The sequence below is a fragment of the Pyricularia grisea genome (genome assembly GCF_004355905.1).
Source record: "Pyricularia grisea strain NI907 chromosome V map unlocalized Pyricularia_grisea_NI907_Scaffold_6, whole genome shotgun sequence".
Lineage (NCBI taxonomy): Eukaryota > Fungi > Ascomycota > Sordariomycetes > Magnaporthales > Pyriculariaceae > Pyricularia > Pyricularia grisea.
Genome location: NW_022156719.1, coordinates 1,291,378 through 1,316,947, shown reverse-complemented (window position 1 = coordinate 1,316,947; position 25,570 = coordinate 1,291,378). Strand labels below are relative to the sequence as shown.

Here is a 25,570-nt window from a genome sequence, read left to right as displayed (position 1 = left end):
GACTGTGAAGAATTATCCGCACGAAGCATAGAGTGCCCAAAGCCATGCCCCCAAATGGTGCCCCAAAGTCCTTGATCATCTCCACGCGTGGATTGAAGTTTTCAACAATGGTATATGCCTCTGTAGCAAAACCAGTAGCATTCCCGGTCGTACGGCCTACCCCTTGCTCATGAGATCTTTCAAAGGATGTTTTGTTGTCCATCAAGTGCTCCTAATAGCCTTCGAATTCTTTAAAGATGCTGATGGCAAGAGCATTGCGCTCTTCATCGGTGAACCTTTGCTTGTTTTGTGCGAAGTGTCTCAACTGTTTTTGCTGGGGTTCGCACTGCTTTATTTGTTCACTATAGATCAAATGTCAAATTTTGGTTGCTGGGCAATCAAAAAGCCGGTGGAACACGCCGGCGCCGGGTTGTTCATCCCGTACATGTCAGACTCTTTCAAGTCACCGTACGGCCGAGGTTCCTGTGCTTTTCGAACCAATTTTTTTTGGCTGGGATTTTTTGCTGTGAATAGCAAGAAAGGCGACTGAAATACGATAAAGCACTTTACGAATAGTCTTTCCAGTCATCAATTTGGCATGGTGAAGCAGCCGTATTTCGGAAATACCTTAGGTGGTTAGATAGTACTGAGGATATGTCATCAGACTCTCTCGCACCAACAGGATGCACATATGCATTGAGCCGAAAGAGCCTTCCTTTACCTGCAGGCTTAGATCAATCTCTATCGCCAAAACAGGCAGGAGCACTTTGCAGCCTGGCCCCTATGTTACCACCATCTCGGCCACTCTGATGTGGCTATGATACAGAAAAGGATGCTGTGCAACCATTTCGTGAACAGCAGCACTTCTGCAGCTCGAGTCCCGATAAAACTCATCCACTATCGGTACTATCTAGATCTAAGTGGAAGATTGCACGGAATCTAAGTATACGCGACTCTCGAGATGGTTGGATGCATGCATTTTAAACCTCAAATGATGCATCAGTGTAGGCCAGGCTACGTCCATGAAGATACCAAAACACACGCAACTGGATGGGATTGATACACGTCCACCAGCCTCTATCAATCACCACTTGAGCGAATGAAGCCGAAAGTCAGCATTCAATTCTCGGAAAGGCTGGCTTCTACAGACGGAAAACCTGGGAAGACTTATAACATGTGAAAAAACAAACAACGCAGGCATAAAATCAAGTGTCATGTCCCCTTTTACCCTGCTGAGCCTTTGCGCTCGGAAAAGTCAGGGACTCGGGGATTTTACCTTTTATATACCACTTCGGTGAATTTACTGCCCTTTTTTCAGATTTACTGACTCGTTTAACTCCCATTTCCTGTATGGTGCAGCGATATCTCTCGGTTCTTCGACTTCTGCTGAAACCATAGCGGAACAGCCCTGTGACTGTACAACTAGATAGCAACCGCAGAGGCTACGCCCTCGGTCTCTGTAAGATGATGTCAACGTACAAGACATGGATATTTGTGCTAACATCCGACAGGACCTGCTCCAAAAAAAATGTGCTACTCGAGAAAAGGCTTGGTGATCTAGAGCTCAAGAATATCAGTGTCAGTGTACCCCTGACCCAGGTTGCATTAGCCATAAAAGATGCATCCGATGATGGCGGCAGTTAAATCCAAGACAAGCGTCGGTAGAGAAAAAGGCAAGCAGCCGAATTCATGTTATTCTAGTTTACATGATCTATTTTCTCATAGTTTATCACTGTTTAGGTGAAGGACGCAGAGGAGAACGAAAGCACCGATCCAAGGGTCAAAGTGATCATCAGTAGGATCAATCTTGAAACCGGGGAACCGATCGAGCCTCAGGTAGGCATGACGAAAAAAATAATTATGGGAGGTCCGAAATATAAAGAGACGGCGGAATAAAACCTATCCAGCACCGACTTCCCTTCCCTCCCGGGAAACACAGTCTTCCTTCGCGTGCTTGAGTACTACCACGGCATCATGTTTGTGACCACAAACAACATTGCTACCTTTGACATCGCCATACCCTCACGCGTGCACGTCGCCATCAAGTACGACTCGCTCAATGAGAAGCAGATGCGTGCCATCTTCAAGGGCTTCCTCGACAAGCTCGAGCCGAACGCCGTAGACGGCTATGACGAGATCCTCGAGACGTGGTTCGAGGAGACCATCCGCAAAGCCCAGTTCGACGGCCGCCAGATCCGCAACACGGTCACAGTCGCGCTGGGCTTGGCGCGCACGGCACGAGAGGACAGCCCCGGCGACGGCAAGCTTACCAAGGAGCACCTGAAGATGGCGTTTAGCAGCGTGGCGGCGTTTCAAAACGACTTTCGTTTCCAGACGGAGTTTTGCAAGGATGCTCAGAAGGCTATGGTGAAATAGATGTGAACTGGGGGGGGGGGGGGGGAGGGACTGGTGAAGTAGACATAATTCGGAGCCAAACCTCAGCGGGGTGCATGTATTAGGAGACATGTTGTACTCAAGTCTGAGTCTCGACACCGATTTATAGTGACAATCAACCCAATATATCAAGTATTAAGACAGATTTCCAAGTGTTGCGAGCAAGATAAAAGCCCACAAAAGGATTTGAATTGCCCTTTCATTCTTCGTTCTTGTCATCCAAAATAGTGGAAGCTACATATCAGTCAAAAACCATTTCCACGTTCTCATTAACCCCCTCTAAAAAAAACAACCGTCCCATGGATGATTAATGCCAGAACCCATATGCACTTTGACAAAAAAGAGAATAAAAAAAAAAAAAAAGAATCAACCCATGGTTAGGGTTAAGAGAGAAAAAGAAAACAAAAAACACAAGAAAGAATATACAATGGTTTGGGGGTCCGGCCGCCATAAAAAACACGGAAAAGCACCCGCACCCGCACCATTAAATATACAATATACAAGCGGGCACTGGGGCGAAATAAGTAGCCCCAAATGCCAACTGCCGCTTACGGCCTTACTCGTCCTTCCTCTGGCCGTAGACCTCCTCCTTCCTCTGGGCGGCCTCGTGCAAGGCGTCGACGTAGGTCCTATACTTGACGCTCTCGCGGAGGAGGTACTCGCTCTTGCGCTGCCAGTTGCCCATGGCCTTGGAGGCGTTGCTGCTGCGGGGGCTAAAGGCCAGGAGCATTGGGCTGCGCAGCGCGTTGTGCTGGCGCAGCTCCTCCTCGATCGAGGCCACGTACGCCGTTAGAGTGGCGAGCTGGCTCTCCTCAGACTGCGACGACGGTCGCAGCGATTGTGCCGGCGGCCGCCAGTCGGCAATGTGGATCTTGTCGCCGGGGAGCTTGCCGCGCCCAGAGTGCATGGCAGCGTACGGAACCCTGGCGCTGCCGCGCTCCGACATGGCGTCCGAGCGGTCGATCACGCCTATCGACTGTAACGATGCCGACCTAGAGCGTCCAAAGTCGAGCGAGCCCGAGCGGAAGCTGCCGGTGCGCGAGTGCACCGAGCCGCGAGACTGGTGGCCGTGGCCATGTGTTGTCGCCGCCGCGCTGCCGGGCCTGGCGATGCTGGCTGCTCCGCCTGTGGCTTCAGTGATGGCCGTCACGAGCGGGTTATTGATGATGGCTTCGCTCCAGCCGTACTCAATATTGGAGATGCCACCAACCAGGGGATGGGTGCTGAGGCGCGCAGACCAATAGTTGACCGTGGTGACAAACTCTTTGCTGATCTCGGGCGTGCCGACCTGGAACAAGTGCACTGCTCCCGTGGGCAGGCTAAGAGCCCACACGTGCGGCCGCGAGCTCGAGTATCCCGGTGGCGGCAGCGCCGAAGCGAGCGTCTGTTTGAGGCTGAAGGTGCCCAGATTCGTCGCGTTGTCCTGCCAATTTCCACCACCAACCACAACAGGTGGGCTTTTGAGTCCGCCACCGCCGACGCCCATGGTGGCAAGATCGTGCCGGTGGCTGCGGCCGCGGCTCTTTTTGCCCATCGATTTGTTAGGTGTGAATGAAAACATGCTCAAAGTTCCCTTCTGAACCACGGCAAAGACTTCAGACCAGTTGCGGTCTTTCGCCTTCTTGTCAATACCGTCAAGGTGATGCTTATGGATCACCCGTCCCTCCTTCACCCACGGAGGTCCCGCAAGCTCCAGAGACTCGTCCTCCAATAATGGTCGATCACCGTCACCGACGTTGCTTCCCGCCTCATCCCCATTGTTGTCCATACTAAGAAGGCTTGCAGCCCCTGCACCTCCAATGACATCCTCGCGGATTATAGCTTGGCTGAGCGCATTGGCGAAACCGATTGACTGTTGGAACTTGGATCCGGCGTAGCTGGAGCCAACCGACTCTATCGACATCGACGTCTGCGTTCGTCCCAGGGAGTAGCGGCTTCTCGTTGCTGATGACACCGATGGGCTCCATAGCGAATTGCTATCTTCGAAGCTGGTGCGGCTGGACGAGAAGCCAGTGGCACCCAGCTGGGCTCTCGCCCGCGATCGACTCTTGGATGTCCATCTGGAGGTAGTCGCCGGAGGACGCGAAGTCTCATTGATACGACCCCTGGTGGACATGTGCCCTTCGGATGGCGCTTTGCTCAGCACAGAAGGAGAGCGCTTCAGCATTCCAATCACCGAGAGGCTGCTCTGAGAGTTCAGCTGTGGGCCGGCACCAAAAAGGGGCAGTCTCTGGTCACGAATGGACTGGTAAGTGTCTTTGAGCACAACCTCGACTTGCGCTTCCCAAGCACGCAAAGTTCCCTCGAATGGAGCCTTGACAAGTGGACCGCAGTCGTCTGGCTCGTTGCTAAATTCCCGGCCCGTTACCGAAATGGAACCTAGGAATGAGTTCCTAAAGTTGGGCTTGTCTTGGTCTACCGAGGTCCGGCTGTCTTCGGGCGACAGACATGAGTTCTTGCCAGGCAGAATGCTCTGCCTGCCAAAAGCATCCGGTGCTGCGTCAGCCAGCGACTGTCTGATGGTACCCATAGTATTCTTGACGAACTGACTGCGGGTCATCTTCGATTCGATGTCGGCCATGTGCAGGTCAGTATTGAGCAGCATAATCGAGTAGCAGATGGTGTGTACAACATCTATCGTGTGGATTCAAGTGTTAGCTTGTGATATGCCTCCTAGAAAGTGGAAGCCCTTAGCAATTTCGGGGGACGTTTCTCTAGACTTACCAATGGCCTTAAAGCCATGATCAGGGTTGCAATTACACCACCTCGTGGCAAATGCCGCCAAGATACGGTCTACCTGCTGCGTCTCGCCCCTGAGGATCAACCGGTTACACACATCCCTGAGGGAAGCCACAATGCTGCGGTTGGAAAAGTCAAACAGTGACATGTAAACATGCAACGTTCGTTGTCTGACGGGACCTTCTTCGCCCATCCAGGCCGCAGCCTTCTCCTTCGTGATAAAGTCCTCATTGCCATCGAAAATCTTTTGTGCTTTCTGAATGTCGTCCGGAGTAGGCTGCCCAACGACAAACTCGGGCTCGTCGATCGGGGTAGTGGTCGGGGTAGTCATGGTGCTTGTAGATGTCGGTGATTTGTTCGATTTTTTCGGTCGTTGCTTTTCGGGTTCGGCCTTGTCGATCTTGACACTAGGAAGGCTCGCGGTTGAAATTTTTGGCCCATCCGACGGGGCTTCGAGGGAAGGTCCTTCAATCGGCAGCACGAGCTTCTTCGGGTCTGTCATCTTGGGCCGAATCGTCTTTTCGGAAGCCCTCGAAGGCCGCTGGGGGCTAATGTCGCTGTCGCTATCACTCAGGAAGGAGCCGGCTTTGATCATGTGGTTCGACTGTGAGGGTGTTTGCCGCTGTGGCGTGTCTGCGTTTCTTGCAGACACATAATCATCTCGGCGTCGCGGCGTTTGGGATTCAACAATATCATCTGGCGACGTGGCTAGCCGTTCGTCAGACGTGGAGAAGTTCGAGTCCACTAGACCCTCGCGGGAAACCTCGATTGCTGTGCGGCTTTCTGGACGACTGGCATCGATATCACTCGGGGAGGACAGGGATAAAACTGCCGAGGTACCGGTACCAGCAACATCCCTGGACGGCGAGGGGCCGGCACTGCTAATCAGATATGGCTCCAGGGCCCGAGTCAGGCCGGGGCTGTACTCAGCCTTTGGCGGAGATGCCAGCCTGGGCGGCAATAAACTCGATGCAGAATCAACGGTAGCATTAGGTGGACCAGATGTAGTTTGAGAGACGTTGATAGGAAGAGGAGGGGCTTCTTCTTGTTGTTTCTTGTGTCTCCTGAAAAAGCTCGAAGTCTTCTTCTGAAGAGTGCCATAGGACGATTGCGCAGGGGCATTGTTACCCGAGTGTTCGCTATCGCGCGACGGCGGCGTGCTTCGCAACTTCATCTGGGATTTTTGGTCCGCGGATCCTCGACGGGAGTGTGGAGAGGTGGCAGTCTTGGGAATCGGGGAATCTGTAGTAGGAGCTGTGTCCTTACGGCCGCCAAAAACACGCCTGAAGAAGCCAACCTTTTCCCTTGGTTGCTGTGATGACGAAGTCGTAGCGCTGGGGCCCTTTGCTCCTCCTACGTGCACGGGCTGTCCCTTTGACTTTTCGTAGCCGACATGCGGTGCCGGGGCCGAGTCGGCGTCAAGGCCTGCTGCACCTCCCGCGGGTAGGGGCGGAAGGTCACGGGAGGACGCAGAGGATTTGGCGCGAGCCCTGCCGCCGACCGTTGCGTTCCGAGTCGACTTGATGCTGCGTTTACGTTCCGGATCGACCGCGGAGGGTATCGCTGGTGATTTTGGGCGCACGAACGATTGCGAGTGCGACGACGAGGCCGGAAAATTTGGTAGAGAAGGGACGGTATTTAACTTTCGCGGACCTCCGGGGATATTTGGTGTTGGGGCCACCTCATAGTCATCATCTTCTTCTTCTGCATTAGCAACAAAGTTACTTCTGCGACCGTCAGCCCCATTGAATAGGTTGGCGTTCTCAAAATCCATTTGCCACGCGCCCTGACCACCAGCAACACGCCCACCATCGTTTTTGGGTGGCTTTGTAGGCAGGTCGTAGCTCGATGAACGAATGGGACCATTCAGTACATTGCTGTTGGATGTTCGACGATGAGTGCTGATATTTGGTGGGTAGCCGGCATCCAGACTGTTAGAACTGCTGCCCTTGCTGCCCTTGCGACTCCTCGAATGGTGTGCCGGCCCGTGTCGTGGTGTCGCCGGTAAGCTCTTTTGGCTGATCTCCCGCATGCTATTAATCCTACCTAAGGACATCTGGAAGTTTGAGCTGCTGTTGCTTCGGTGGTATCTGTGGTATCCAGCATGACTCGAGGCCTTGCTTTCGGTGTCTGTACCGTCCAGGTCTGAGCTGTACGAGTATGAGTGCCCATGTGAAGTAGATGGGTTGGTGGCTGCCGGCTTGGTCGTCGAGAAGAACATGGGCCTCGCTGTGGTCTCTGTCAGTGTTGGACTGTTGTACAGATCTTCGTAGGTCTGCCTCGTGCTGGTCATCTGTCCCATCGACATCTGGTCAAGCGAGAGTAGCATGTTGGTAACGAGCGAGTCGCGGGTCGTTCGCGCGGGGATAGAGAGATCGTGGGAGTCGCGTGTCCTCGAGCTGGAGCGGCCCCGGCCATTGTCGCCGGCATTGGTGGTGTTGTACATATCCTCCAGAGAAGTTGGCGTCTTGTCCTCGAGAAAGGCGCCGCCTGTATGTTTTGATCCTAGCGAGACCGGGGGCGGCTGCTTGTGACCTCGGTTCGACGGCGGTGCAGCCTTGAGACTGCTCTTGAGGGAAGGCTTCTGGTTCGGGGGTGTCTGGGGTGGCGCAGGGGCGGTATCTGTGTCGTCGCGGCGCTGCTCGACTATAGCAATGTTGGGTGCGGGAACAACATTGATGTTGAGGTCCGGTCGACGCCGTCGCTGCATGGTTTCGGTGTTGTTCCAATAAAGGGGACGATATTACCCCCGTGGAAATCCTGGAACGAACGAATCAAAATTGGCTGGTGTCTGTGATGTGTTCCGTAGAAAAAAGTGACACGGAACAGCTCAAAATACTGGCTGTAATCTGCCGGGTGTGGAAGCGAGCTCAAAACGAAAAGGGCTGCCGATCCACAGCGCGCCGCCATTCAGGTCATGGCAAGCGGGAAGGGGACCAGGGGGGGTCGGGGATTTAGTTTGATTGATTTTTGGTGTTTGGGCTCGTGTGCCTAGGAGGAGAGATTTGGGCTACCTATGGTCTGTGACAGGGAATGGAAATTCAACAATCATCCGGCACTAGTCTGATTCGCCAATGGGGGTAACTGTATGGCAGTTTTAGAGCAGGTAGTAGATAGTTGAGGCAGAGAGGTTGAAGTCAGGAGAATAACAGGTCAGATGGCAGGTGGGTTGGTTTGGGTTTTGCTTTGTTCCTTTTGCTTCTCTTTTTTTTTCTTTTTTTTTTCCCCCTTCCTTACGCGAAGTACGACGAATAATCCCTAATTTTCCAGATTATTATCAAGAACGTCCCTTAACCAAGACTGCAGTAAGAAAGACAAGAAAAAAATCCACTTCATCCCTCAGGGTCCACCTGTCTTGACCGTTCAGCCGTTTCCCGAACAGGAGATCCAGGTTGTTCCAGTGTGTTAACAGTTCAACCCCTTGTCACTCACCACTGCCAGCGGATACAAAGTCGTACTCCGGTAAGTAGTACCAGTAAAGTAGTAGAGCATGTGTGGGGCGCTACCACGCCGCCAACCCCCCCCCTAGTCACTTCAAGAAACTTTGATTGGCAGTCGCTGATAGTAATTGGGGGGTCTAAACTACCGCTCATCAGTCAAGCAACCAGCTTGATCCTTTCATCGCTCCGAGTCTCCTAACATATCACAGAGAGGGCTTCAAAATCAACAAGGCGGACTCGTGACGATGACGAGTTTTATCTCAAGATTAATCCCATGTCGGCGAGAAACTATCAGACATGTCCGTCGTATTTTTCTTTAAACCTCTGTCAACAATTAAATCACATTAGACGACGCCCTTGCTTAGCTTGGCTTTGTGGTTTGTAGAATGAGGGGAAGTAAACGGTCTGTGCAACTTGCTAAACTGTGTGTGGCTTTTGACAAAGCGTCACCGTTGAGTTCTGTCCCTTACTAGTCCACCTAGTAGTAGGTGGGTGCATGTTAGCGGGCGGTAAAATTAAATTTCTTCATCAAGGCAGCTGGATTATGCCTACCTACCTAGGTGCCTTACCTTTGTCCATCCAAAGGACAGACAACAAGTGGCCGCAGATTGGTTAAGCTTTTAATGCTTACTCTAAGGCATTATTATTGCCCACATACGAATGAATAACCATAACATACTAGTCCAGTATACAATGTAGACTGACTAGGATCTCTTTCAGTCGTGGAACAGCTTTTGTGTCAGGTGCTCCTTGCATACGACAAAACAACTGACTGCAGTACTGTACGTAATGTACAGACAAGCGGGCGAATTTGTCATTGGTGCTAAACCCTCACCTACCTATCTTACCTACCTACCTATCCTAAGCTTGTCTGGGAAATATACCGTACCTACTCGCGACATTTGTACTCACTTCCCCTCTCTACTACAAGCGACTGAGACGGTACCTGCATTAGCATTGCACTGCCCGGCATGGTTATGTATGTCTCTCTTGGCCTGGGCATTGACTTGAACCGCATCACATCACATCGCCCCGACCCCTGCTCGTGCGTAGGCGAACCGGCTTGTTGCCGATCTGTTGACGGCTGTCAGGATTATACAGTAGTCAAGTTTTTCTCTCCAATTTCGTTCAGTGTACCTACCTATCGTACTAAACATCGTCTAATATCCCATTTTAATTGATGAGCGCGTGACTAGGACCAAACACTGGAAAAACAAAAGCAATTCGGGATGATACCCAGACCATCTCCTTTCATTCGTATGTATTTTTAATCGTTTCGAGAATCATCTTTCCAAACCTGGCGAAGTTTTTGTTATTATTATTATTTTTTTCTTCTATCCACAATGCAGGGTGTTGTCATCTCCCTCGCCGCAGGTTGCAGATGCAGGCAAAAGGGATGAAGCTGCAAGCTGAATGCGTTTTTTTTTTTTTTTTTCTTTTAATTGCAGCGGGAAAACCTGCAGGTTTTGCCCACTTTAATTTTGCAGAACCGCCTGGGTTTGCCTAGCTTGCCTTACATCGGCATACCAAGGCACCTTCGCTCAGCCAAAAATATCGATGCAAATTAAAAACAATTGGACAGGCAGGATCTGAATATTTTCACTCGCATTGCGGGGTCTCACCCTGCTTTTCGGCCTTGTGCATAGTGCAGATATTTTGATGCTACTTATAGATTGGAAATGATGGTTATATACGTGGTAAAGCGGTAAGCTGCAAGCCAAATGCCACGTGAATGTCATGGCATATACGCAGGAATTGAAGCTCGCTTGCCAAGCCACAGACCCAAGGTGTGTGTCATGGTGTGTCGTACGAAGTAATAGAAGAAAAAAATGAAGGCACGGGCATTTGGAATTGCCCATTTCACGAAATCTCCATCACAGAAAAGCGTTTGAATTCAAAGGGGATTTCCCCACCAAACTTCCAAAATACTCACCCCGCATTGTGATAGGAAAATCCATCTAACAGCAACATCTTGATACGATGTACAAAATGCGATTATTATCTCACTTCGCCACTGGTTATCGGAGATTTGTTTTTCCAAGGGATGAAACCGACATCGGCACTTGTAAAAAAGCAATCAAGAAGAAGTAAAAGAAATCAAGGTCAAGAGATCTACGCTGCATACATCACCGTCAAGCCGTTCTGCCGTGTAGAGCGATCAGCTCAAAACTTGTTGTGAGTTTCGGCCTTTTGAATGGCGCGAAAACCGAGTATCACGACGGGTTGAGTAGAGGGAAATCGCCTCAATGAATGACCTTATCCGAACGGATACAAAAATGGGATTAAGCAGATATAAATTATCATATATCAAAACTTTCCAAGTTCGGCATAAAATAATCATTCTTTGTTTTTAATTAACCGCATTTCAATATTTCGGCCAGTTTCTCCGCAGTAGATGCTTGGCTTTCAGTATGTGCTAAGATGGTCTAATATATCGGCTGGGAAAGAACACAAAAAAAAAAAAAAAAAGCATAAAACCCAATTTTTTCTTCTCATCTCCAAAAAAGCTCGCAAACTCCCCTCATCCGAGAAAGACGACTGTTTGTGTCTAGAACTAGTATACCTCCAACACGTAGCGCCCATCCTCCTTGAGCCTGTCAATCTCCTTGCGGGGGTCGACCTTGCGCCCGGTGGCCTTTGCATCCTGCGCAATGGCCTCCTCGAGCACCGCCGTGACGTCGGGCACAGGCCAGGTCGGGCCGCAGAGGTAGAAGGATCCGCCGTCGGTGATGTACGACTGGACGATCTGGTCGACAGTCTGGCGCATGCGGTCCTGGATGTAGATCTTTTGGGGTTGGTCTCGCGAGAAGGCGGCGCCCAAGAGCGTGATGACGCCCGCGTCCACGTAAGCCTCCCACTCCTCGCCGTACAGGTACTCCTCGCGCTGGTGCCGGCTGCCCATGTAAAGGAGGATGGCACCGATGTCCTTGCCATGCGCCTTTTGCATCGCCCGGTACTGCACAAAGGCGCGGAATGGGGCCAGACCGGTGCCGAGACCCGCCATAATCAGCGGTGCCGTGTCTGCGACCGGGAGCTTCATAACCGACGGCTTGACCGATGCAGTGACCGTCGCGCCCACGGGGAGCTGCGACAGGTACCGCGTCGCCTGTCCGTAGCGAGTGCGGCCCTTGGGATCGACCCAGTCGACGACTACGATCATAAGAGCAACGCTGGTAGGTGTGACGGCCTGTGCCGACGCGATCGAGTACTCACGGCGCTTGAGCGGCGAGACGATGCGGGCAAGGTCGGTGAAGGAGGGGCGAGCGGATTTGAACTCCTCGAGAATGTCCACGTACGTCGACGTCTCGACCTCAGAGCGCTGCTTGAACTCTTCGGCGCCGACTTGGCCACCGAGATCAGTGAGCTTCTTCTTCTCCGTCTCGTCGGTGGCGAACTCGGCCAGAGACTCGTAGAAGCGCTTGGGGGGCTTGCCAAGGATATCGAGGTTCTGAAGGAGAGACTGGTAGACGGTGCGGGTCTCGAGGACAGTAGGATCCTCGCGTGAGGGCACCTGGACAATGTCTTCAGGGTTGAGGCCGTAGAACTTGATAAAGTCCTGGACCTGGACAGGGTCGTTGTCGGCATGGATACCAAGAGCCTCACCAATCTGGTAGGTGAGACCAGAGTCGCCAAGGTCGAACTCGATGTGGAAGATGTTGCGGTCGTAGGTCAATGGTGTCAAACGACGGTTCTCCTTGACCGTGATCTTGAAAGTCTTGACGGTGAGGTCAGGGCGAAGGCTATCAACCGTTCCGTAGGCCTCCTTGAAGATGAGGCCCTTCGCCGCAGCCTCCCAGTTGGAGAGGTCGAGAACTTCTTCGGGCTCCTCCTTCTGGAAAGGCTGGAAGCTGCGGTTCTTGATTTGCTTCTGCCGCCTCGGGGCAACAAAGTCCGAGGGAACCTCGGCCCACGACTCGGGCACATCAACTTTGTGCAGGCACTCGGCCAGAGCATCAATCGACTCCTGGACAGCCTTAGACTCGTCGATGCTGCTGGCCAACTTGACCAATTCAGGGATGGTCAATTCGGGCTTGGCAATTTTGAGGAAAGCTATCTCGACCAGCTGCTTCGCGATGGCCTCATAAGCAGGGGAAAATGCCGTGTCCAGCACATGAAGCTCAATGGCACGTTCCTGAATTGTCTTGCGAGAATCGGCAGGGATGCGCTTCTCCAAGTCCTCAGCCTTGTAGGTGGGAAGCCTCAAGATAAGTTTGCCATTTTCCTTGATAGTTCGAAGGATGTCAACATCTTTGAGGAGCTTTTCGTCACCTACGTAGGTGACATCAGCCTCCTCAACCTGGTAAGCGGCGTCTGAAATCTTCTTTGAGCTCCTGATGTCAGTGCGGACGATGCCTCCCTGAATGACGCTGTCATGGACCTCGTCGACATAGATGTTGTTGCTGGATTGCTTGGTGAGGAGATGGCCAACAGCAGTGGGCACCGACACAGCAGCGGCGTTGTCAACATCCCAGAACGAGTACTGCTGGGCTTCTTGGAGCTGACTGATGCGAACATCAAAAGTTTGGCCGTCTTTGGTGATAAGTGTAGAGAAAACCGTGGCCAAAGCCTCGGGGTTCAATGCATCAGTAGCAGCGTATTTGGCATCAACAATAGTTGGTTCGTTATTCCACTTGCTTGAGAAGGAAACAGCAGTGAGGACATCGGAGTATAGTACAGACTGCACAGAGGCGTCGGCAACCTGGTTCTCATCGTGGACTTGTCCAAAGACAGCAATCTGACCCACCGAGTCGGGAAGCACATCCAGGAAAGCCTCTTCAATGAAAGGACGGTAGATGCGCACAACAACGGCACCGACGCGCTTGTCCTGGCCGGCAAGGTAAGAAACCACCTGAGTGGCAATCTGCGACTCGACGCTGCCGAAAACTACCAGCACTGTCTCGGGTGCCTCGTGACCAAAGTACTCAAAGGGGCGGTAGTCGGTACCGAGCTCCTCATTGAAAGCCTTGAGGGTCTGGAGGACCTTGGAGGCATCATCTTGGCGCTTGTTGAGAGAGCTGACAGCCTTGGAGACCTTGTTGTAGACATCCTTGATGCCTCCCTCGTTCAGACCGTCCACGATACGGAGGGTCTCGCGGGCAGTGCGAACGCCGTCGTAGATGTGCAACGTGGGCAGGATACCAGCGAGCAGAGTGGCAAAAATGGCCATGTGCTGGGTTTCGTATGCTGATGAGCTCGAGATAAGAGCGAGACCAAGCTCTTCGGCGGCCTGCAGTGCGCTTCCGTACTCGGCAACAAGGCCATCCTGCCTCGAATAGTCGAGGGCGGCGATGTGGGCCACAAAGGGGCTTGCAACACCGTAAAGGAGAGACAACTGGTCGAGGGCCTCACGGAGATGACGAATGCTTGCCGAGGGCGCCAGGAGAGACTGGGGTATATGCCTCTTGCTCAAGTCGAAGTCCTTGGAAAATATGTAGCCCAGTGCAAAGGCACCAGCCCCTGTCCGGATTTGCAAGGGGAGCACATCGGTGGCATAGCCGTGGATGTTGTTCTCCTTGTCACTAGCCCATTGCTTAACAGCAAGATCCAGGTCGAAAGTCTCTGGAGAATAAGAAAAGATCTTGTCCGAGAGCTTGTAGGCAATTTGCTGTACCAGAAGTTGTGCCGTAACATATGTCGGTCCGGAAATCGAGTCAATGGTAACGTGCTGGCCGAGGGGTAAACTTGAAGAGCCCTTCTTGAAGTCAACGGGTTTGACCTCGACGGCAACGCCGCCGGAGGACTCTGTCTGCTTCAACTGCATTGTGCCCTTATGGATAATAATATGCGTGAAAGTCTCGAGAGAGAACACCTTTTGGAACCAAATTACTGAAAAATGTCTAGTTTTGAGTCGCGATCCGATCAGGGTAGGGGGACCCGACGCCGAGAGCCGCCGGAGCACAACGCTCCCTTGAAACTTGCGAGCCAGGAGAACTGCTTCAGACTAAAGAACTGACTTTTCTTTATTTAAAATAATTTGTGGGAACTCTAGACATAGGCTTCTTTTTTTCTGACTTGGTTATTTAAGGCAAGGATATAAAAAAGTAAAAGAAAAAGACAGACGCAAACCTCATCTTGTCATCCTTGGTTGAAGTGCAGGCCCCGATATCCGGAGTTGCATACATTGCGTGCGCAGCATCCCAAAACAGTATTACCGACCCGGGGTTTGTAATAGTAGTAGGGCCTTTTTGCACTTGCAATTGATCCAGCATTCTATTTGGCATTTCTGTGTGGCAAGGCTGGCTTCTCCGAGAATGGGGCGGAAATGCGTTTGAAAACTGTGCACATCAATGTTGCCATGAGGCAAGTTCGATCACGCAATTCTCTTAGACCGTAACAGGCTTAGCCTAAGTTTTGTCATCTACGATGCAATCCCGAAACCACCGATTGGCGGAAAGCAGTCTTGTCTAGTCACGTGACTGTTGAAGAGCAGCAAGCCAACTCGCGATCACGGCCAATGGAAGCCAGCTCAACGCCAACCTTTGACGGCCGAAATAGGAAAGAATGAGCAAGTATTTCGAATTCATATAGAAGAAGCCCCTCCGTTTGGAATCAGCCTGCGTCGCTCCAGCCTGTTCGCTCTTTACACTCACGGCCAATCCACACACACATTTGCCTTGGAATCATTTGTCACTTGTTACCGCGAAAAGGAACGAGACTTTGAAGCTTCTCTCAAACAGTCGGCGCTTGCGATATTTGACCTCTGGCAATGTGGTCCAAACCTCATCCGGCTGGCCGGGTCTGGGCTCGCCTCTGAACCCGGAATTTGGGACGCGAACGACCTCGGACAGAAAATTTCGTGTTATTTTGGGTCTCGGATAGGATTTGTCGGGTCGGCGCCAGAGACTCTGGACTTCAACATGAACGTGGGATTGTTATCGGTGGTCGTACGCCAAATAACAAAAGCCTCAATCCTTCACGTCGCTGGAAAATGGGAATCAACAAAGACAAGCGTCTCGTTGCTGAGCCTTACGTCAGGTAAGTGAATCCTGGGACATGATCTCGCAGAAGCAATGACTAGTCTCTGCTCGTACTCCGTATTGTTTGTCTCCATTTGTTTCTCAATTTCTTTGCCACGCTATCGAATTTCGCCCGACCTGTTTTGTTTTGTTGAACAAGGCTCCGGTTGGGGAGCACAAGGTCGTCCCTGTTTGTGTCTTCCGAAAGTTGAAGGCAATGATAAGAGACATAACCCGGGTATACAGGCGCAAGTGCTCCCTGAAGCTGATGAGCTCTGAATCGTGAGACGAATGTCTCGGCAGTATTTGGCGTTCGTCCCCGATTCTGTTGTGCACAAAAGACAGTTGGAACAATTTTGTTTGCTCCAAGTCAGTCAGGAGCACGTGGCTTTACTGTCAGGATTTCATGTCACTGTCTACCTACTTACGTCACTTCAATTGAAAATCTGGTTGGACTGCTAGAACTGGGTGTGACCAGACATTAACAGTGGTGTTTTGGGGACATGGGCGACTGATATGGAAGTCCATGCGAGCGCTGACCCGTGAATATATTACCAATGCTATCTTACGACGTCAGGGATTCTGCAGCGCATAGTGCAGTGCACAGCGCCAACGCTAACTTGTCGAGGCCGAGGGTTTTGAGCATAGCATGACGATTTGGTCTTACCCAATGCTTCCAAACATTCAAAGTATGCGACTTTTGCTGTTGCCTAAATATTTACCTTTGCAGTTCACGAAATGTCTTGGGCCTCACATGCAGGTTCAATTTCCCACTCTGAACTCACAACGAGTTAGTTACTCGTTACCTGAGGCAGTTGGAATGTCCCCAACAAATTGGACTTGTAGCCGGTCATATATACCCTTTGCTTTTGTAGATTGAAAAGAACCTGGTCGGTTCTGTTCGTTCTATGCTTTTCTTAGCCTGGTGGGCCGTCGCCCTACGCAACTCTAAACCAAGCTATGGCAGGCTAATGATACGGAGTAGAGTGATGACAATCAGCGCGCGGTTATTCTCCCCGGCCATGGACGTATTTTGCCAGGCTTGTCGCCGTCAGCTTTAACCAAAAATCCAATTAGTCTCTGTCATATCCTTGAAAATATTACAGAGCAGAGATTTTGTGGAATATACACTAATGAGCTGCAATATAAGCCCATGCAGCAATCCTTACAAGCGATCCTGTCCTCCTGTGCGATTCGTCCTGGCCCAGACCAACAGTTTGGTCTGTCCCCTCGTCCGTACTACGGAAATAGTCTTGGTCTGTCAGCAATAAATCGACAGTTCAGATGGCCGCGGAGACCGTTTTGGGGAAATCGGAACGGTTCCCCCATTGTGCATGCGTCAATGACTGCAACAGACACTACTTTAGCGGTACCTCAATTATTGGGTTCCCTGTATTAGAAGCAGCGCTGCATGATCTCGCAGACTGCAAGCTTGTGCGGGTGTGATGTTTGGAAGAAAAAAGAATTCACGCCCACTTCTAATTGGTTGCCAAGTGGGTGCCGTCTCGCCCCAACTTTGACACTAATGGGGCCTGCGCGACTTGTGCGCGAACAAGTTGCATTGAGAGACGTAATGAGTAATCCAGAGTTGAAACCAGCAAAAATTGCGCAAAACTGCTAGAATCTTCAGGTAAGAACTAGAAAAGAGATCAGACTTTTATTCAAGACAGCAAGGTCTGCCAGTTTCTTTGAGTGCATCTACGTTTGTTTGTCATATTCATTCATCAACGCAGAGTCAACCAAAGTTGTCCCCCGAGATACACCGTCTCAAGTGTTGACCAGAAGAAGTTTTCGACTGCTTGGTGCCACTGTCACACGCGGCAAAGTGCTGCTGCTTCCTGACGAGAATCACTTCTTTTTTGTTATACACACTTTAGTTTGTTTCACTGCATATTTGCACTAGCTGTCGTCGGCTTGTTCCTTTGAACGAACTCTTGGCTTTCAAGGTTCTAGTTCTTCTTTTTCGTTGGCCCATAGTCTTCATCATCAATATACACGCCACACTCAGCCGAAGTGCGACCCGCAATCTTGCCGCTTTTTCAAAGCCAAAGATTTCAGTTCATTACGAAGGCAACTTGGAATCGTTGTAAGACACATCATCGATTTTGACAAGCATCAGGATTCCCCGCAACCTGCCGTCAACCTCGATCTACCAGTTGATGGTTTCTGTCAACTTCAGCCTGATATCAGTCCGAGGTATCCACACCAACATCTGCCGGTCCGGGTTTCCTCCATGGGTGTCTTGTAATATCCGAATACTATAGGAGACACCATACCAAGGCTGGAATTCGGCATACACTAGCATCAACACCCAGAAGCAATCCTAAACGGCTTACCTGGAACATCATCGGCGGGATCTGATTCAAACACCGGGGCAACTTCTAGTGGTGTCTCGTGCGCAGATCTACCCGGAACAAGCTGCCTAGAGCCACGGCACATCATGGCTCCATCAGACACGAGGCAGTCTCGGCCTCCAACGGAACCTGCCATAACATCCTTTTTATTGGGCAATTTACACTGCCCGACATGCGTCTCGGCTATCAAAGAAGTCCTCTATGCGTCGTGCAAAGACAAGATCAGGTGGGTGTCGCCCAACATTGTGACGGCTGTTGTTACCGTTGAACACGACTTGGACGCCCCAATCAGCACCATGGCCGCCGAGCTTTCAAGAGCAGGATTCGAGGTTTGCGGTGTAACCACCTCGGCTGGTGACAGAACGACCCAGGAGGCACACCTCGACTCGGAAGCTACAACTGCAGCTATGAACATCTGTGGTAAGGAAGCTACCAGCAGTCGCCATAAAGGGAAACAACCTGCCGCCGCATCATCATGGCTTAGATCACCACTATTTGGCTCCAAGTCGTCTCATATCGATGCGCACTTGAAGAACTGCGAGGACTGTCGCGGAAAGGGTTCAGACTCGGCTATCAGGCCTGATCCAATCCCTAGTGCACAGCCGACGACCCGTAACTTGGGTGTTGTCATACGGCCCCCAGCTCCGTCAAGGTCCAGGAGTAACAACGGCGAATCATCTTCATCTTCAGCATCATCATCAGCTTCTTCATCACCACCAATCATGTCTATCGAGTCTTTTGCTTCACCAAATCTTGACGATGCCCCGATATGGAGAGCTACCGTCGCCATTGGTGGCATGACATGCGCAGCATGCTCGAATGCAATCACCAAAGAGCTTAGCAAGAGGGATTGGATTTCCAATATTGCCGTTAACCTCATCACCAACAGTGCAACTGTTGACTTTGCAGACAGAAGCAAAGCGGACAAGATCGTGGACGAGATCGAGGACCTTGGATACGATGCCGCGATTGACACCATCACCAACTTGAAGGAGGAGAAGACGGGGCAGGAAGAAAGGACTGTGGAGATCTCGGTGGAGGGCATGTACTGCGACCATTGTCCTCGACGGACGATCCAGAACCTGGAGACCTTTGGCTTGCGGTACACTCTTCGCGTGGATCGGGAGCCGACGCATCAACATCCTATCATGAAGGTCACATATGTGCCCAGTTCTCCCGACTTTACGATACGTCGAATTCTTGCCTCGATCGAGGCCAGCGATCCGGCATTCAAAGCTTCCATATACCACCCACCGACACTCGAAGAGCGATCCAAGGAGATTCAAAGAAAGCATTTGAGACAAATCTTATACAGAGTTATCTTTACAGGGATACTTTGCATTCCAACATTTGTACTCGGTATCGTCTACATGACACTCTTGCCGGACAGCAATATGGAAAAGCACTATCTTATGATGCCCTGGGTTGCGGGTATCAGTCGGCTCCAAATGGCACTCTTCATCCTGGCAACCCCGGTCTACTTCTTCGCCGCCGACATGTTTCACTTGCGAGCTTTCAAGGAGATCTGGACACTCTGGAAACCTGAATCTAGGACACCAATTCTCCAACGCTTCTACCGGTTCGGGAGCATGAACACACTGATGTCTCTGGGTACCACTATTGCCTACGTCAGCTCTACAAGCCAGCTGATTTCGGCTGCAATCTACAGGCCCAAGGAAATCAACGACGCCAATTTCTACTTTGATGCCGTCGTTTTCCTTACTTTCTTCTTGTTGCTCGGTCGGCTCATTGAATCATACAGCAAATCCAAGACTGGTGATGCCGTTGAGGCGCTTGCCAGATTGAGACCAACTACTGCCATCCTTGTCGAGCAGAGCACAGACAGTAATGGTCAGAGACACACCGAGGATATCGTTGTCAAAACCGAGCTTTTGGATTTCGGGGACCTCGTACGCATCCCACATGGCACATCACCACCGGCCGATGGAATCATCGTGCAGGGCGCTACCAGCTTCGATGAGTCAAGCCTAACTGGAGAGTCCAGACCGATCAAGAAAGGTCCAGGCGAAGAGGTCTACGCCGGCACAGTCAACAAAGCTGGACCTGTTGTGATACGCATAACGGGCGTTTCTGGCAATTCCATGCTGGATCAAATTGTTCGCATCGTACGTGAAGGCCAAACCAAGCGAGCGCCTATGGAGCAGCTTGCCGACATCCTGACGACGTACTTTGTGCCGTGTGTGACGCTTGTCGCCGTTGTTACCTGGCTTATGTGGCTCTCGCTCGGCGTCTCGGGCGTGATCCCAGGACACTTTTTGGACGTCACATCGGGCGGATGGGTTTCATTCTCCCTTCAGTTTGCCATAGCAGTCTTTGTTGTCGCGTGTCCCTGCGGTCTGGCACTTGCGGCCCCGACTGCCATCTTTGTAGGCGCCGGTCTCGCGGCCAGGTACGGAATTCTTGCCAAGGGTGGTGGTCTCGCCTTTGAGACGGCTAGTCGGATCGACTGTGTTGTGTTTGACAAAACCGGCACCTTGACAATGGGCGGTGAGCCCAAGATTACAGATTCCAAGTTTCTGGATGGTGAGAGGGGCGAGTTTACGGTGCCCAAGCCACTTATCATGGCTGCCCTGAAGGCTATCGAGGAAAACAGCAGCCACACTATCGCCAAGGCCATCGTTTCGTATTGCTCACTCCAGCCCCTACCAACCGGTCAAGTCGAAGATCTCCAGGAGATACCTGGCAAGGGAATGCGCGCAGTGTTCACACCCAATGATGGCTCTGCGGCGTTCGAGATGATCGTGGGCAACAAGGCCCTGATGGAACAGTTCTCTGCTACCGTGTCTCTGTCTCTTGATGCGACATTAGCAATGTGGACAGCTGGTGCCAACTCTATTGCCCTAGCAGCTGTCAAGCCAATTTCGGATAAGGAAAACGAGGGCCCAGAGTCGATATTTGAGTCTACATATTCGGTTCGAGGCGCGCTCGCCATCTCGGACCCGATCCGGCCAGAGTCGGCAGCCGTGATCGCAGCACTTCAGTCGCGAGGCATACAGGTGTACATGCTATCCGGAGACAATGCTGCAACAGCGCGAGCGGTCGGCAACAGACTGGGGATTGACGTCGAACATGTGCTGGCCGAGGTGCTACCAGCACAGAAGGCCGACAGGATCAAATACCTGCAAAGCACTCTCAAGGCGCAGATCGGTGGCAAGAAGGAATCGACGACTAAGCGAGCCATTGTGGCCATGGTTGGTGACGGAGTAAACGATGCACCAGCGCTGGCACAGGCGGACGTTGGCGTGGCTATCGGATCTGGATCCGACGTTGCCATTTCCAGCGCCGGGTTCGTGCTGGTCAAGAGCGACCTTCGTAACGTTCTCACGCTGCTGGAGCTCTCAAAAGCCGTGTTCCGTCGGATAAAGCTCAACTTTGGCTGGGCGCTGGTCTACAACGTCCTGGCTGTCCCCGTTGCTGCCGGTGCGTTATACCCAATTGTAGGACCGGGAGGCGAGCACGTACGACTTGACCCGGTGTGGGCGGCGTTGGCAATGGCTTTGAGCAGCATCAGCGTCGTTATGAGTTCGCTTCTGCTTCGGTCACGGCTGTGGATCGTCGGATTCAGGCCGAGCATAGTGGAAGTTGCCGAAGCGGATAGCCAAGCGGAGGAGCAAGTTGGTGATGATGACAGCAGTGAGAGAGTGGTGGTGATCTCTTCTGAGATTAATGATGATAAAATCTGAATTCGTCGAGCGTGGAGGAACTTTTTTTTTTGTCTTGCTGGTGTCCTGGATGGACTTTTTTCTTTCTTTTGTTTGGGCATTTGACCACAACACCCCTGGTACATAAACCAAGGATGCATTGTTTTAATAATAACAATACCTATCATGTTTTTCCTGTGCGGCCGTTGTGAAACCTGTGATTTAAAGTGAATATGCCTGCGCTGCATTACAATCTGCAAGAAAAGGCGTCAAATAATCGTCCCAAAACAAATCGGGAGCCTCCCAGAATGGAGCATGGCCCAATGCGGGGATCCTGTGACACTCGCCCCTCCACAGGTTCCTGAAGCTGACGCCATCTACGTAATCGAGGTTGACAAACTGCTCCTCGGCCCCGTTGACCACGGCGCACAGCACGTCGCTGGCCCCGACGATGCCGACCTGGTCCGACAGCTCCCCGGCAAAGGCGTTCTCCGCCATGGCGCGCCTCGCCCGCCCGTCGGTCCGTCGCACCCCGTCGGCCATCCACTGCTCCCGCGGCGGCCCGTGGCCCGCGACCGTCAGCGACTCCACCAGATCGTCCGTCAGCTCCTCGGCCGCCAGCGCAAAGAACGAAATCTCGCCAACCGCCGCCCGCCCGCCCCGTCCAACATCGCCCTTGCGGCTCTCCCGTGCCGACGCGCACTCCCCCGCGCCGAGGGTAAACCCTGCTTTCAGCTGCGCCGCATTTCCGAGCGGCGGCGTGCCCACCAGCATGATCCCGGCGAGGGAGATGGCGCGGGATGCCGGCGGCGGCGGTGGTGGTGGTGGTGGTGGGCTGACGATGGTCGTGCCGGGCAGCGGACCCGCGCCCAGCGCGGCGGCGCGGTCGGCCAGGCTGGACGGCGCCAGCAGCGGGATCAGCTCGATGGCGACGTGGCCGCCCAGGCTCCAGCCGAGCACGGCGACGCGGCCGCGCACGCCCAGGGCGGCCAGCGCGTGTGCGGCCACGACGGCGTAGCCCGGTTGCGTGTAGACGCGGTCCGCCTCAGCGTCGGTGGCTGCGTTGCCAGATCGCCCGTGGCCTGGGTAGTCGAGGGCGATGACGCGGCATACGCCGGCCGGTGGGTCGCGGGAGAGGATGTGGGAAAATGCCAGGGAGCTGGATGAGTTGCCGTGCAGGAGGAGGAGGGTCAGGTCGGTGGGTGCTGGGTGACGAGGTGTCGTGGTGGGGTCGGGTTCGGTGATGGTTGCGGAGATGGGGCACCAGGGTGTTGGGATTGTTTGGGTTTGGGGAGTGGGCATTGTTGGGTTGTGGTGTTTTTTTTCTTTTGTGGTTTTGTGTTGGATTTGGGTCTGGGAAGAGGTTGGATGGGAGATTAAGAAGATAAGTGTGCTAGAACGACATATAAGTTGCGCGATAATATTCCATGTATTGGCTAGGTTAGATCTACTGCAATATTAGATGTGTAAGTCAACGGCACATGGTCGCATTCTTCAAAGACCACAGGAAGCTACCAATCAAGCAAAATCAGTGAACCTGTCGAATTCATAAGCAACTGAAACTGCTGAAATTTTCCCCCTCTTTCTTCATCTTAAGCCCTACCTGTCTTTTTCCCGCTTCTGTTTTGTTAAGCCTGAGCATCCCTCGATAGAATAAAATCAATATGTACAGAGCACATACGTCTTTGGTAAGAGTCGATTAGCAGAATCGGTGCTCATACGTCATGGCGACGGTGCGCGATAAAGTTGTTGGTAGTTTAGCCGAAACTCGAACCCCGCTAGTGGAGGGAACATAGATTCCACATTGGGCTGGGAGTGTCAAGTTCAAACCCCTGATGGTGTAGTTGGTTCATCACGTCTGACTGTAATCTGTCAAGTTGTAATCAGAAGGTCACCGGCTCGACTCCGGTTCGGGGGAGAAATTTATGTTTCATTTATTTTTGACTTTTTGTTGATCGACTGTTCTTTAAAGTTGTGAGCAATTTAGATGAGCGATAATTTTTTGCTATTATTTGGAACATGATTATTGACGTCGACTGTAGCGATCATTGGAATTGTGCTTACTACATACCTTGTAATTGAGTACGCAGAATACTTGGTACACTGATTGCATGCAAATAATCCCTTCTTCTCATATTCTTAACACAAAGTGAGATGGTTATGAAAACTGCCAACGGGCTTTGATAATACACAATGGTAGTTAACTGTTCAAACCAGGCTTTCAATACTTGCACATTCGATTATATATATCTCTAGTCAACCAAAACTCCCTTTACAGCAAGAAAATCCCAATGTTGTGAGAATCTTATTTTTCGACCTTAAAATCATGTACATATTAATATACATTACTGTACGACACCTATTAGTCTTTGCATTGGAAGTCCTGTTCCTGACAGCGACACAGGACACTGCTAAGCTGGCACGTTACACGCATCCATTTTCTCCTCGAGCCACTCCTCTACAACCGGCCCTAAAGCCTCCTCAGCAACATCCTCTGTCCCAATGTCGCGTAGCTGCACCCGTCGTTCAGCCTCGGCACCGCCTTCATCAACATCATCCACCCTCATCCGCTCTCGCAGCTCATACATGCTGATGCTTCGTCGCATCACCCTTGCCAGCTCCTTAGCCTGCGATGCAAAGTCATTGCGGGCAGCCGTGCCCCGCTTCCTCCATTTACCACGAACAGGCTGCGCAGTCCCTGTCTCGTGCAATATCAACGCTTCAGGAATACGCAGCATCGACTGGCGCGTAGGAAAGGCCATGTATCCCTTCCTCGGGGCCTTGAAAGCCACTTCGAGCCTGGCTGCCTCTGGACTGCCCGGGGCCGGAGTGGAGGTCTCGTCCAATGAAAGCTCAGCTATGGCGCGCTCAAGTTCCGGTGGGATGGTTGAATCTGACGGCTCAAACGACGATGGAACCAGCAGACCCGTGCTGCGGAAGAATAGTACAGCGCTTGCAAATGGGTCGAATAGGTTCGAAGGTGTCTTGAAGAGCGTCGGGACCAGCTGGCGGAGGTAGTGCATCGCGGAGCCCTCTACGTCATCGTCTGGTAGCTCCAGCAGGGATTTCATGGCGGCGAGAGCGTCCGGGTTAGCAGGGTTGTTGTTTTGCGGTGGAAGAAATGCCGTCCAGTCGTAAATGCCATTGTACAAGGCCACGCCACGGACGGCCATTCGCTCGTGTATGTGCGACTCTGTGAGGGCTAGGGAGGCAGCCAACGACGCGCCGAGATAGGAACCGACGACGTATATGTCTCGCCGTTGATTTTCTGGAGGGACCAGGTTGTCCGTGATCCAAGAATAGCCAAAGAGGGTATCGTGGATGGGCGTGGGCCAGTGAAGTGGATTTGTTGGAATGATGCCGTCATCCTCGGGCTGGTTGTTTTGGCCTGCGGGAACGGGGTCTGAGATGAGGGAATCCTCTGGCCACCGGTAGTTGATGACTGCTGTCGGATATCGTTTGATGAATTCCGGGAGGGGAGGGGAGAGGTGTGGCGGTCGGGAGAATGATGGAAGATAAATCACCAGGGGCGCAGTAGGAGGGTGATAGAGATGGTTGTGCAGGTCGACAGTGATGTGACCAGACGAAGCACAGCGGACGGAGACTTGCTCGTGATGAGGAGCATGGGAGCCGGATGCAAATGTTCGGCACCAACTACCGGTCCGAATGGTGCGCAAAGCCATCGGAAGCCGGGGTTGGCATCTTGGCATAGTGGTAAGGGATCTCAAGCATTAATTTGTATATATACCTATCCCTGTATCTGTAGTATCCGTTTTTTCAACAATATATTACTGGTGACAAGACGTCGAAATTATTTCATAAAGAAATCGATTGTGTTAAATGTCACAGCGCACGGGCTCAGCCCCAGTGATAAATTAAAACAATTTATTTGAACAAATGTTCAGAGTTTAAAGTGCGCAACTCAAGCGCCCGTTATTGAAAGGAGCGACTGGTTAGGACGGACTTGAAAGAAAGGCTGTGGTAACCCGAAATAATAGTATCTTCCTTCGTTTGAGGTAACCGAAAGCTGGACAAAGACAAGCGAA

General features: G+C 51.9%; 8 protein-coding genes across 8 annotated transcripts; 3 read left to right on the top strand and 5 right to left on the bottom strand.

The window, feature by feature from the left end:
* Positions 1-1,953: 1,953 nt before the first annotated feature.
* On the top strand, positions 1,954-2,355 carry PgNI_08338 (uncharacterized protein; the record flags this gene model as incomplete). Its single annotated transcript, XM_031128335.1, has 1 exon — positions 1,954-2,355. One exon carries the CDS (start codon positions 1,954-1,956, stop codon positions 2,353-2,355), a length of 402 nt encoding a protein of 133 aa, XP_030978502.1.
* A 574-nt stretch (positions 2,356-2,929) lies between these two features.
* On the bottom strand, positions 2,930-7,822 carry PgNI_08337 (uncharacterized protein; the record flags this gene model as incomplete). The annotated part of the gene is made up of 2 exons (XM_031128334.1): positions 2,930-5,007; positions 5,098-7,822. 2 exons carry the CDS (start codon positions 7,820-7,822, stop codon positions 2,930-2,932), a joined length of 4,803 nt encoding a protein of 1,600 aa, XP_030978811.1.
* Positions 7,823-11,106: 3,284 nt separating this feature from the next.
* PgNI_08336 (uncharacterized protein) lies at positions 11,107-14,313 on the bottom strand (the record flags this gene model as incomplete). The annotated part of the gene is made up of 1 exon (XM_031128333.1): positions 11,107-14,313. One exon carries the CDS (start codon positions 14,311-14,313, stop codon positions 11,107-11,109), a length of 3,207 nt encoding a protein of 1,068 aa, XP_030978812.1.
* Positions 14,314-17,657: 3,344 nt separating this feature from the next.
* PgNI_08335 (uncharacterized protein) lies at positions 17,658-17,947 on the bottom strand (the record flags this gene model as incomplete). Its single annotated transcript, XM_031128332.1, has 2 exons — positions 17,658-17,749; positions 17,845-17,947. The coding sequence occupies 2 exons, from the start codon at positions 17,945-17,947 to the stop codon at positions 17,658-17,660; spliced, it is 195 nt and encodes a 64-aa protein (XP_030978799.1).
* Position 17,948: 1 nt separating this feature from the next.
* PgNI_08334 (uncharacterized protein) lies at positions 17,949-21,566 on the top strand (the record flags this gene model as incomplete). The annotated part of the gene is made up of 1 exon (XM_031128331.1): positions 17,949-21,566. One exon carries the CDS (start codon positions 17,949-17,951, stop codon positions 21,564-21,566), a length of 3,618 nt encoding a protein of 1,205 aa, XP_030978572.1.
* A 180-nt stretch (positions 21,567-21,746) lies between these two features.
* Positions 21,747-22,826, bottom strand: PgNI_08332 (uncharacterized protein; the record flags this gene model as incomplete). Its single annotated transcript, XM_031128329.1, has 1 exon — positions 21,747-22,826. The coding sequence occupies one exon, from the start codon at positions 22,824-22,826 to the stop codon at positions 21,747-21,749; it is 1,080 nt and encodes a 359-aa protein (XP_030978797.1).
* Positions 21,840-22,691, top strand: PgNI_08333 (uncharacterized protein; the record flags this gene model as incomplete). Its single annotated transcript, XM_031128330.1, has 1 exon — positions 21,840-22,691. The coding sequence occupies one exon, from the start codon at positions 21,840-21,842 to the stop codon at positions 22,689-22,691; it is 852 nt and encodes a 283-aa protein (XP_030978796.1).
* A 1,109-nt stretch (positions 22,827-23,935) lies between the features above and the next one.
* Positions 23,936-25,207, bottom strand: PgNI_08330 (uncharacterized protein; the record flags this gene model as incomplete). Its single annotated transcript, XM_031128328.1, has 1 exon — positions 23,936-25,207. The coding sequence occupies one exon, from the start codon at positions 25,205-25,207 to the stop codon at positions 23,936-23,938; it is 1,272 nt and encodes a 423-aa protein (XP_030978795.1).
* Positions 25,208-25,570: the final 363 nt, after the last annotated feature.